The 13362-nt window shown below is 38.7% G+C and overlaps 1 protein-coding gene across 1 annotated transcript; it reads left to right on the top strand.

Moving 5' to 3' along the window:
- Nucleotides 1-11172: 11172 nt before the first annotated feature.
- Nucleotides 11173-12120, top strand: LOC125396790 (olfactory receptor 1J21-like). The gene has a single exon (XM_048428823.3). The coding sequence runs from the start codon at nucleotides 11173-11175 to the stop codon at nucleotides 12118-12120; it is 948 nt and encodes a 315-aa protein (XP_048284780.3).
- The last annotated feature ends 1242 nt before the right edge of the window (nucleotides 12121-13362 follow it).

The raw sequence follows: 13362 nt of genomic DNA, 5'->3' as shown, positions 1-13362 counted from the left end.
TTTAAGTTATATAGGTATTAAGAATTATAGTCATCTATGTTTGTCATACTTATAGTTAGACTAATCAGGTTCTTTAGATACATAGAGATTATATTCTGAATCGATACATAATTTTTAACTTCACACTTCAAAGAGCTGTAGATAATGGCATTTAAATAACTTAGAGTTTTGTTGAAGTGAGGCACAATTGCTCTTGGCAGCACTGATTTGTTCCTGAGAAAAATGTTGAGTAATGAATTCACTCCACTTGGAGCCTGCTTTCTTCTTGGAAAAAACTGGCCTTTGGAGAAAGAAATGCCCATGCCTCAACCAGTGACGAGATATATAGTATCCAGACATGGATAAGCAGGACTGTCAAATCTTGCCTAGACAGGGTAAGATGGTTTTGAAAAATTTCTTGCCTTTAAGAATGGTCTGTCAGCCATTCTAAGCCTTAGCCAAAGATGATTGCTTCAACGTTGTAAACAAGACTTTGATAGCCAGTTGTCTCTGTCATTTACTGCACATTTTGGAAGTTACTTGATTGCACTTCCTACTTACTCAAGTAATATTATTTTCCTTTTCAGATCTTTGATAGGGTTGAAGACAAGATAATTGTACTTACTTTCCTCTCATTATTTGGCCAAGTTATTTATTATACAAGACTTAAGTTAGTTAGAATAGGATATTTGTTTTTATTGTACATAATTTTGTATTGGGCTTAGAACTCTCTTATTTAAACAAAAGGGGGAGGTGTGATAGAAAGACCTGCTACTTGTGATTACCTGCCTACTGGGGCATGGCCTCTTTTACGTGGACACAGAACCGGTGTCTGCCCCTCTTTTCTCCTTCCCTTTGCTCCTTTTCACTGATTGCTCATTCGGATTCGATCTCCATCCACCACTCAAGCAAACAATCATGATTTGTAAGTTTACCACTAAATAAATAACTCTCCTTCTCTCAGTTCTGATCTAGTGTGATCTTTCTTTTAAGTGTCCATTCACCGCTTCATCTGACGGGATCACTGCGACATTCCTGAGGTATGTTGACTTCCAATTTTCTGAGAAATCACCACACTATTTTCCAAAGTGGTTGATCAAGTTTGTACTCCCACCAGCAATGGATAAGTGTTCTTTTTACTCCACATCCTCTTGAGGTTAAACTCTCATTGGTGTTTTTGATTTTAGCCAGTCTGACAGGTGGAAGATGTTATCTCAAAGTTGTTTTGATTTGCATTTCCCTTATACCCTAAGAAAGTTATGAATGTCCTTAAGTATCTTTTGACCATTTGAAATTCTTCTGTTAAGAATTCTTTGTTTAGTTGAGTACAACATATTTAAATTGGATTATTTAGAATTTTAATGTCTAGTTTCTTGAGTTCTTTATATATTTTGGAGATCTGTTCTTTGTCTGATGTGGGGTTGGTCAAGATCTTCTCCCATTCAGTAGGTTGCCTCTTTGTTTTACTGACAGTATCATTTGCTTTACAGAAGCTTCTCAGTTTCAGGAGGTCCCATTTATTCAATGTTGCTCTTATTGTCTGTGCTACTGGGGTTCTACGTAGGAAATGGTCTCCTGTGCCCATGCATTAAAGGCTACTTCCCAATTTCTCCTCTATCAGGGTCAGTGTGGTCAGATTTAAATTGAGGTCTTTAATCCATTTGGACTTAAGTTTTGTGCATGGTGATAGATACGAGTCTATTTTCATTCTTCTTCAAGTTGACATCCAGTTACGCCAGTACCATTTGTTGAAGATGCTTTCTTTCTTCCACTGTATACCTTTAGCTTCTTTGTAAAACCTCGGGTGTTCATAGGTGTGTGGATTAACATCTGGGTCTTCAATTAGATCCCATTGGTCAACATGTCTGTTTTTATGCCAATACCAAGCTGTTTTCATTACTGTAGCTCTGTAATAGAGGTTGATGTAAGGATGGTAATGCCTCTGGATGTTCCTTTATTGTACAGTACTGTTTTGGATATCCTGGTTTTTTGTTTTTCCATATAATGTTGATTATTGCTCTCTCAAGGTCTGTGAAGGATTGTGTTGGAATTTTGATGAGGGTTGCATTGAATCTATAGACTGACTTTGGTTGGATTGCCTTTTTTACTATGTTTATCCTTTTTACCCAAGAGCATGAAAGATATTTCCATTTTCTGGTATCTTTTTCAATTTTTTTCTTCAAAGACTTAAAGTTCTTGTCAAATAGATCTTTCATTTCCTTGGTTAGTGTTACCCCCAAGATATTTATGCTATTTGTGGCTATTGTGAAAGGTGATGTTTCTCTGATTTTCCTCTCAGCTTCTTTAGCCTTTGTGTATAGGAGGGCTGCTGAATTTTTTTTAGTTGATCTTGTATCCTGACATATCACTGAAGGTATTTATCAGTTCTCTGATAGAGTTTTGGATTCACTTAATGTATACTATCCTATAATCTGCAAACAATGAAATTTTGACTTCTTCCTTTCCAATTTGAATGCTTTTGATCTCCTTATGTTGTCTTTTGCTATTGCTAAAACTACAAGCACTATGTTGAAGAGATATGGAGAGAGTGGTCAGCCTTGTCTTTTTCCTTATTTGTGTGGAATCACTCTGAGTTTCTCTTAATTTAATTTGATCATAGCTGTCGACTTGCTGTATATTGCTTTTATTATATTTAGATGTGATCCATGTATCCCTAATCTCTCCAAGACCTTTATCATACAGGGGTATTGAATTTTGTCAAATGGAAAACTTTACATGAAATTATCATGTTTTTTTCTTTCAGTTTATGTATATAATGGATTACATTTATAGATTTTATTTATTTATTTATTTATTTATTTAAAGAATTTCCACTTCCTCCCCTCCTCCCAATAACCTCCCATTCCCCCCACTCCCTCTCCTCCTCCCTCACCATTCCCAAAGCATTCAGGGTTTCCTGCCCTGTAGGAAATCCAAGTTCTTCCCCCCTCCCTCCAGGTCCAGGAAGGTGAGCATCCAAACAGACCAGAATCCCAAAAAGCCAGTTCATGCAGACGAAACAAAACCCAGTGCCATTGTCAATGGCTTCTCAGTCAGCCCCCATGTCAGCCACATTCAGAGAATCCGGTTTGATCACATGCTCGTTCAGTCCCAGTCCAGCTGGACTTGGTGAGCTCTCATTTGATCAGTCCCCTTGTATCAGTGAATGAACCCACCCTTAGCGGTCCTGACTTCCTTTTTCATGTTCTCCTTTCTTCTGCTATTCATTTGGACCTTGGGGGCTCAGTCCAGTGCTCCAATGTGGGTCTCCGTCTCTATCTCCATCCATCGTCTGATGAAGGTTCCTTCTGGTTCTGCTTTCCTTGCTCACGATTTCACTCCTTCTGCTTCTCATTTTGACCTAGGGAGTTAAGTCCAGTGTTCCAATTTGTGTCTCTGTCTCTATTTCCATCCTTCGTCATATGAAGATTCTGTGGTGACATGCAAAATATTCATCAGTATGGTTATGGGCCAAGGCCAGTTCAGGCACCCTCTCCTCTGCTGCCCAGGGAACAATCTGGGTACCTCTCCTTGGGCCTGGGAACCCCTCCAGAATCAAGTCTCTTGCCAACCCTAAAATGGCTCCCTTAGTTGAGATATAAACTTCCCTGTACCCATAACCATCCTTCCTTTCTCACCCGTTCCCATTAGCCAAGCCATCCCAAATCCTCCCCCCTCTCCCCTCTCCCTAACCATCTCCCCTTACTTCCACCCTGCCACCCCCGTGAACCCAAGTTTGCCTGGAAATCTTGTCTACTTTTATTATCCAGGAGGATAACTACATGATTTTCTTCAGGTTCACCTTCTTATTTAGCTTCTCTAGGATCACGAATTATAGACTCACAGACCTTTAACAATGGCTAGAATCCACGTATGAGTGATATCATACCATATTAATCTTTTTGGGTCTGGGTTACCTCACTCAGTAAGGTGTTTTCTGGTTGCCCTCCTATACACAAAGGATAAAGAAGCAGAGAGGGAAATCTGAGAAACATCACCTTTCACGATAGCCACAAATAGCATAAAATATCTTGGGGTTACTCTAATCAAGGAAGCAAAAGACCTATTTGACAAGAACTTTAAGTCTTTGAAGAAAGACATTGAGGAGGATACCAGAAAATGGAAAGACCTCCCCTGCTCTTGGATTAGGAGAATCTGCATAGTAAAAATGGCAATTCTATGAAAAGCAAACTATAGATTCAATGCAATCCCCATCAATCCCATAAAACTTCTTCACAGACCTTGAGAGAACAATAATCAAGTTTATTTGGAAAAGCAAAAAACCCAGGATAGCCAAAACAATCTTATACAATAAAGGAACTTCTGGAGGTATAACCCTCCCTGACTTCAAACTCTATTACAGAGCTACAGTATTGAAAACTGCTTGGTATTGGCATAAGAAAAGATAAGTCGACCTATGGAATCGAATAGAAGACCCAGATATTAACCCACAAACCTATGAACACCTAATTTTCAACAAGGGAGCTAAAGGTATACAATGGAAGAAAGAAAGCATCTTAAACAAATGGTGCTGGCATAACTGGATGTCAACCTGTAGAAGAATGAAAGTAGATCCATATCTATCACCATGCACAAAACTCAAGTCCAAATGGGTTAAAGACATCAACATTAATCTGTCCACTCTGAACCTGATAGAAAAGAAAGTGGGAAGTAGTCTACAAGATATAGGCACAGGAGACCACTTTTTAGTAGAACCCCAGTAGCACAGACAATAAGAGAATCATTGAATAAATGGGACCTCCGGAAACTGAGAAGCTTCTGTAAAGCAAAGGACACTGTCAGTAAGACAAAATGGCTGCCTTCTGACTGGGAGAAGATCTTCACCAACCTCTCATCAGACAAAAATCTGATCTCCAAAATATACAAAGAACTCAAGAAACTAGACACTAAAACTCTAATTAACCCAATTAAAAAATGGGGTGCTGATCTGAACAGAGAATTCTCAACAGAAGAACTCGAATGGCCAACAGACACTTAAGGTCATGTTCAATCCTTAGCGATCAGGGAAATGCAAATCAAAACAACTATGAGATACCATTTTACACTGGTCAGATTAGCTAAAGTCAAAAACACCAATGATAGCCTATGCTGGAGAGGATGTGGAGAGAGGGGAACTCTCATCCATTGCTGTTGGGAATGCAAACTTGTGCAGCCACTGTGGAAATCAGTGTGGCGGTTTCTCAGGAAACTGGGAGTCAACCTCCCTCATGACCCAGCAATTCTACTCTTGGAAATATACCCAAGAAATGCCCTATCATACCACAAAAGCATTTGTTCAACTATGTTCATAGCAGCACTATTTGTAATAGCCAGAACCTGGAAAAAACCTAGGTGTCCCTCAATAGAAGAATGGTTTAAAAAGGTGTGGAATATATATACATTAGAGTTTTACTCAGCGGTAAAAAACAATTACATCTTGAATTTTGCATGCAAATGGATGGACATAGAAAACGCTTTACTGAGTGAAGTAAGCCAGACCAAAAAGAGGAATATGGTATGTATTCACTCATAAGTGAATTCTAACCATAATTAAAGGTCTTTGAGCCTATTATTCGAGTTCCTAGAGAAGCTAAATAAGAATGTGAACCTGAAGAAAATCATGTCCTTATCCTCCTGGAGATTGGAAATAGACAAGAAGGCCAGAACCTTCATCTGGCAATGAATGGAGATAGTGACAGAGACCCACATTGGAACACTGGACTTAACTGCCTAGGTCCAAATGAGAAGCAGAAGAAAGGAGAACGTGAGCAAAGAAGGCAAGACCAGAGGGAACCTTCATCCGACCATGGATGGTGATACAGACGGAGACCCACATTGGAGCACTGGACTGAGCCCCCCAAGGTCCAAATGAGGAGCAGAAGGAGGAAGAACATGAAAAAGGAAATCAGGACCGACCGCGAGGGGTGCGATCACCCACTGATACAAGGGGACTGATCTAATGAGAGTTCACCAAGGCCAGTTGGACTGGGACTGAACGAGCTCGTGATCCAACCAGATTCTCTGAATGAGGCCGGATTCTCTGAATGTGGCTGGCCCGGAGTCTTTCTGAAAAGCCATTGACAATGACACTGGGACTTGTTTCCTCTGCATATACTGGATTTTTGGGATCCAGTCTGTTTGTATACTCACCGTCCTGGACCTGGAGGGAGGGGGGAGGAACTTGAACATACCACAGGGCAGGAAACCCTGACTGCTTTTAGGGATGGAGAGGGAGGAGGAGGGATAGTGGGGGGAGTGGGAAGGTGTTGGGAGGAGGAGCGGAAATGGAAACTTTTATAATTTAATAAACTGAAAAAAAATAGTACTATAGGTAGTTCTTAGGCTCCTTCCCATAACTTCATAACACTGACTAGTTCCATACAGGCTCCACAGATACAGAAATGCCCAGTCTCCAAAACCCCCAAAAAAGCAAAAATAAAAAAAAAACAAAATAAAACAAAAAACCCTTCTTGCCATCCTTGGTGGCAGCACGAAAATGAGCAACTGCTAGAGTGTGGAGTATACAGTCAGTCTACTCTTTCTAAGTGCTGAAGCACTAATGTCTGTGTAAACTGTCAGAGTAAAATAAATTCTACAGTGCCAACAAAGAGGCTGAACTGGGAGAATTCTTTATTAAGGTATGAGTTACAAATCTGCAGACATCATTAAAATCAGGGAATGAAAATATACATTCATACACAACTTTGAAGAGGATGAATTACTACATTAAAGGTACCATTAACCTCTGCAGTGTTCTTCATGTAGTTCAGAGTATTCATCCCCTGACTTGTCTCCTTTCTTTAGGTGACAGCACTTTACATTATTATTCTAAGTGGACTTCTGTCAGGCTGGAGCCTAAGTGTATGAATTAGTTCACATAAACTGGAGAAATCAAGATAGGACATCTCCTGAGAACACCAGTCCATCCTAAGGATCAAAAGTGGATATTAGAAGAATACCTTTTCAGCAGTGCCTGGAAGGGAGAGCCTTTTAATAGACTTGAAATTCTCTTTTGTTTTTCTCCTTGGCATGAAACACCACAGATAGCCACAACAGTTGGCAGACCAACTACTGAAGTCTGAGGAGTCTGCTGTAGGCAAGGTGACTGAGCACTGTGATGTCAGAGTTCTGAGGTTCATGACGTAACTGACAAAATGACATGTGTCTAACCCTCATCTGTTTCTATCAAGATATAATTTTAGGTTCAAAATTATTTTTAGGGAAGAACAGAGATTATACGACTGCACAAACTTGTGTAATAGAATTATTACTGCAACCAGTGTGCTATGATAACTACATATGTTAGATTATTTTCTGTTGCTCACCATTTTGATGTTTGGAAGGATAATAGTAGTCTATCAATTTGGTTTCTAATCATTTTAACCTTGATTATTTTGTTTCATTTTAAATGGTGTCATGTCGGGGACATGGTTGAGACTGTTTGGGGTGAAACAAGAGCCAGAAAAGGAAGACAAGCTTAACCTTCTTCTCAGTCAATTATGTTCATGTATCCACTTGAAAGGATCCACTAAATCAGCTTTAATCCCCTTTTGAGGTCAGCACTTGCAATCACAGGGTGGCCTTCTTGGGGTGTCTAAGTCTTAAAAATGCCACCATCCCTCATCCTTGCCACACTGGGGAATAAGCTTCAACATATAAACCCACGGAGTGAAATGACTCCAATCGTAGAACCAGGAAATCTATACTTGCACAGTTTCGACTAGAACATTCCCACTAAAGCAATAGTTCTTTATTCTTTTTCTTGTTTATGAAATTTTATTATGTTTTAATTGAAATAGAATCACATCTCTTTCTCATCTTTTCATACATAGATTTCTTCCCAACTGCCCTCCCTTAAAGCCTCCAATCCCTTTCCACTCTGAAGTTGAGACTTCTTTTTCTTTTATTAATGTTCTCTCTCTCTCTCTCTCTCTCTCTCTCTCTCTCTCTCTCACACACACACACACACACACACACACACACACACACACACACACGAATGTTGAACCTGATTCTGGTATTAGTGTGTTTATCATTTCAAGTCTGACCACACTGCATTTGAAAGCAAGTAATTAGTTCCTGGGAGATGCTATTTGTCCTTTTGCCAAGAGTCATTAATTTTCTGTAGTTCTTTTTCTAGACATAGGGCCCTGTGAAATATTTTCGCTTTATTGGTAACATGTCTATTGGTATTGCCATTTTTTCTGGTCTTGTTTATGAAACTATTTCTAGCAGAGACTGTTTTACAGCAGGCTTCCTGGTGTTTGGCTCCTACATTCTTTCCAATTCCTTTTCTCTGGTGTTCCCTAAATCAAAGATGTAGGGGCTGCATATAGATCTATTCAGTGGAATGGTCACCCCTTCTTTGGTGATACCTCTAGTGTTTATATTTGTGATGGTCTCTGTTTGCTTCTTGAGATGGGAGTGGTAACCACACTTACATGTGGGTATGTAGGTTGTCCATCTTTGGATGTGGTAATATGTCCATTTAGAATTATTATCCCTAAAATTATATTAGATTCTGTTTTCCCCTTTATTGTGTCTATGTGTGTGTATTTGTTATTAAATGTGAAATAAACACAGGAATCATATTTTAAACAGGACAAAATGATGGGAAACCTTTCTTTGGTTACTGTTTTTATTTCTCAAGTGTAAAGAGATTCTCATGTCTGTTTCAAACAGTTCTTTTCCTAAGGGAGTCAGTGACAATGAAGCAATCTTATCCTATGTTCCTCTAATTGGGATCTGGGGAAAGAGATTGCATTCCATGTCCTCTACATGCTTTTTAAAATGAGAGCTCACATGGATTTCTCAGGAGATATGATCAATTTATATAATTGTGTATCTATCATGTCTGATTCTGGAATGATTACTCTTCTGTTTTTTGCAGTGGATAAGTGAATGCTTCAGATGATTCCACTTTTCCCTGTAGAGTGTGCTTTCTAGAAGAAATGGAAAAACCTGCTCATACTTTTAGCGGAAGGTATCTGTTCATCATCTAAGTGGGCCTGTCAGATGAGTACATTCATCTGCTTCACTGCATGGGCTTTGTTCTCTCACTCTCTCTGTGTGTCTGTCTCTCTGTCTCATGTGCCTTTCAAATCTCATTGATCACACCATCAAATCACAGACACCACCCGAAAGAGTAATTTACGTTGTACTGAGAACCTACCCAAACATTGAGATAAAAGAACAAAACAAAAGAAAACTCTACATTGAATATTTTTTTCTTAATCTTATCTTACATTGACTTCTGAAAAGAAAGCAAGAAAAACATCTTGTTTGCTCACACTTACCTTCAAAACATGGTTTATAATGTGTTTTCTTCTTATTTCTCCCCAAATCTCTGTGATTTTGCTGCAATAGCTGATGTTCCCACACCAGCTAGTATTCTTGGTTTGTTCCAATCTGCATTTTACCTGGCAGGCAGCAAGCCATTTCACATTTTCTACCCGTTCATTTTCTCAGATGTTACTGTTCTTGAACAGGTGGAAACTTTCTATCATAGCAAATTAGATATCCTATCTTCCTACTCCTTAAACATCCTCCAAACTATATGTTTCTGTGATTGGCATTACTTTGAGTTTTCCTTGTTTCTCAGAGTCCCTAGCATTGTTTTTTTTCAAACATTTTTAAAGTCCCATTTTTATAGTATTCCTATTCATGTTCTTCATTAAAGGATCTTCATAGAATGTGTATTAGCTTCTTCAAAACCTTGTCCTCTTGTGACTTGACATATTCTCAAAACCATGGATGCATTTCTCTAAACCCATTTATAACACATCATATAGTATATAAAATGGCATAAGAGTACTATTGCTTATTGCAATATTGCTCAAAAGAGCACTTAGAAACAATCTACCCAGGTACAGATAGACAACTAACATTTTGTTATGATAATGTAATTGTTACTAACACAAAAATAAGTAAGAAATAAATTATAATCAATTTAAGACAATAATGCATCAACTGCATTTCTTAACAGAGTGAGAAGTATAATATAGGCATTTCAAAGATTGTTTTGACCAAGTTGGGAGAACTGAAATACTGACTGTATTTAAAACCTGGAAAGAGTGAAGAGACAAATTGTGAGAACCCAAACCCTCAGAGAGAAAAACTTGGTCATTAATCATGTCTTTCCTTAGAATACAACCAAGAGCTCTCTTAGCCACTAAGAGATTGACTCTAATTCTATCACTTTCATTTTCCTATTGTTTAGTGATGGCCCCCATGGATAGGAAATGACTATGAGGGGGGTGGAAAAATTTCAGCTTAGCAATGGAGAAATCATACAGGAAATGCATAAAAAGTAACCATCTTTAGCTTCAAACTCAGCTTAAGAATAAAGCAGGCAACATTTCATTGCTAGAAAAGCATGAGGAATTTACCTTGCTCAACTGAGAAGTGATGCTCCCGGGTGTTTTGTGGACTTGCTTTGGTTTGAGCTGAGGATGTTCATATGGAGTCAGGGTCATTCTATGAAGGCTAGGAAGAGTGAAGGCAGAGTGAACACGAGGATGAAGAAACAACTCTGCTATGGGAAGAATGCATAGCTGCTTGTGAGCTGTTCTTGGTGCTTATACTACTGGCACAGACTCCTGCACCTCAGGCTCTGACCCTCCGTATTTGTCACTTTCACTAAAATCCCCAGATCCTGGTATGTTCAGATCCAAAATCCTCCCTGGGCTCCTCTATCTCGATTTAATTCAAGGAAATAATGCATTAGGCTTGTGCATTCAAGAGACATTGAAAAATTTAAGAGAGATCAAAAGTCATTAAAATCATGTTGATTTTTCTACTTACTGGTCCCAATTTTTACATTATTTTTTTAATTGAAATCATGTTTTTTTTTGATTTGCTAATACAAATTTACAGTGCGACTAATTCCTTATCTAAAATTGTCCTAATGAAAACCATAACCTTGAACTGGATATGGAACTGATTTGATAATTTTTTGATGTTTCATTGTTCCCTGTAAAAGGCATTCAGTTGTTTTCTAGTTGGGGAAATAATTTATCTTTCCAAACCATAACTAGCTCATTACTGTGACAAAAATCTATGTATTAAGGTTAAAACAGGCAGACTAAATGGTTCAAACTATATTATTTTTCTGATAAGGTCATTCTTAAAATGCTTTTATATTGTACAAGTCAAATCATTCTTTCTTATTCCATCTTTCATTTATTACAGAAGATGAAGATCATGAGGAGAGATAATGAGAGCTCTCTATCTGAGTTCATCCTCCTGGGACTCCCCATCCATCCAGAGGACCAAGGCATGTACTCTGCCCTGTTCCTGGTCATATACCTGACCACAATGCTGGGGAACCTGCTCATCATCCTTCTCATCAGGCTGGACTCTCACCTCCACACCCCCATGTACTTCTTCCTCAGCCACTTGGCCTTCACAGACATCTCTTTCTCATCAGTCACAGCTCCAAAGATGCTCATGAATATGCTGACACACAGTCAGTCCATCTCGTATGCTGGGTGCATTTCCCAGATGTATTTTTTCCTATCCCTTGCAAATGTTGACAGCTTCCTTCTGACCTCCATGGCCTACGACAGGTACGTGGCCATCTGTCACCCTCTGCACTACACCACCATCATGAGTCAGAGCCTCTGTGTCCTACTAGTAGTTGTATCCTGGGCTTTGTCCTTTGCCAATTCCCTTGTTCACACCCTCCTTTTGGCTCATTTATCTCATTTCAGAGACAATATCATCCCCCACTACTTCTGTGATCTCTCTGCCTTACTTAAACTGTCCAGCTCAGACACCACCGTCAATGAGCTGGTCATCCTTCTTTTAGGTACACTGGCCATTACTCTACCATTCATATGCATCCTGGTCTCTTATGGCCGCATTGGAGCCACCATCCTGAGAAGTCCCTCCATCAAGGGAATCTGCAAAGCCTTGTCCACGTGTGGTTCTCACCTCTCTGTGGTTTGTCTGTACTATGGAGCCATTATTGGGCTGTACCTAGTCCCTTCATCTAATAAAGCTAATGACAAAGATGTCATTGTGGCTGTGATGTACAATGTAGTCACACCCATGTTGAATCCCTTTATCTACAGTCTGAGGAATCGTGACATGAAAGGAGCCATGAGAAATATCTTTATTCATAGAGTGTGTCCACAGTGATGTGTGTGGTCTTTTCTGGTAGCAACCCTACTCCCTTCTCTTCTCCAGTCCGTCCTCTGTTCTCTGTCTTCGTGAAACTTCATGTGACTGCCTTTTCTTCACTCATTTCTCCTTGCAAAGTTTCCTCTCTATTTAATTACTTGGCTGACATTGATTATCTTGGGAAGGTCTCAAAAATCTCCCTGCATTTTTCCTTGCTTTGCAAACATTTTATTTTTTATATAGTCATCACCAAGTCTTTTAAAGCTCTGTAGCTTTCACTGCAAAGATTTTTTTCTTCCTGAAGATGATAGAAATATTTCTTCTGTTAAATTAATGATTTTATTTTTAGTATTTTATTTTATAGTGTACTCTGATGTTTTGGTCAGTAACTCTAATTAGAGATCTCATTTAATGTTCATTTATTTATTTTTATTATTGTGTATAGGTGTTTTGCCTGCATGTATGTCTGTGCATCATAATTGTGTCTAGTGTTTGAGGTCAGAAGAGGGTGTCAGACTGTCTGGGACTGAACCTAAAGAAGGTTGTGAGCTACCACATGGGTAATTGAAAGCAAATCTGGGTTCTCTGGAAGAACAGTCAGTACTCTTAATCACTGAGCCATATGTTCTGCCCCTTATATTTAGTTTTTAGTTTTTGTAGTTAACACTCAAGTGTGGCAGATATTTATGGGGTTTGATGTGATGATTTCCTATATGTAATTAATGTATGGTATTCAAATTAAGGAAAGTATAGTAATTTACTCAATTATTTACCATGTTAGTATGAAATGATTCCAAGTTCTCTATTATAACCTTGTGGTAATACATAGTATTTATTTTTCATATATTTTAATTAATTTATTGTCATGTTTTATGTATCTATGTTTTGCCTGCAAGCATGTCAATGCAGTACATACATGCAGTGTATAAAGATGCCTGAGGAGGACATTGAATGCCCTGGAACTCAAGTTAGAGACATTTTTTTATTCACTGTGTGGAGTCTGGGACCTAAACCAGTGTCAACTGGTAGAGCAGGTAGTGCTTGTTTTTAATTTTTAAAAATAATCTTTTTCATTTTACATACCAATTATAGTTCCCCCTCCTTTCCCTCCTGCTCCCCCTCTTTCCTCAGAGAGGGTAAGGCCTCCCATAGGAAGTGTGAATCTTTTGGTCAGTAACTTTAATTAGGAATCTCATTTAACATTTATTTATTTATCTATTTTTATTCCTATCGTGACAAGGACAAAGTCTTGTACCTAAT

Source organism: Myodes glareolus, chromosome 21 (assembly GCF_982192425.1).
Source record: "Myodes glareolus chromosome 21, mMyoGla1.1, whole genome shotgun sequence".
In the NCBI taxonomy this organism is placed as follows: Eukaryota; Metazoa; Chordata; class Mammalia; order Rodentia; family Cricetidae; genus Myodes; species Myodes glareolus.
The sequence above is the reverse complement of the archived record's forward strand: the minus strand, read 5'-3'. Positions and strand labels throughout refer to the sequence as shown.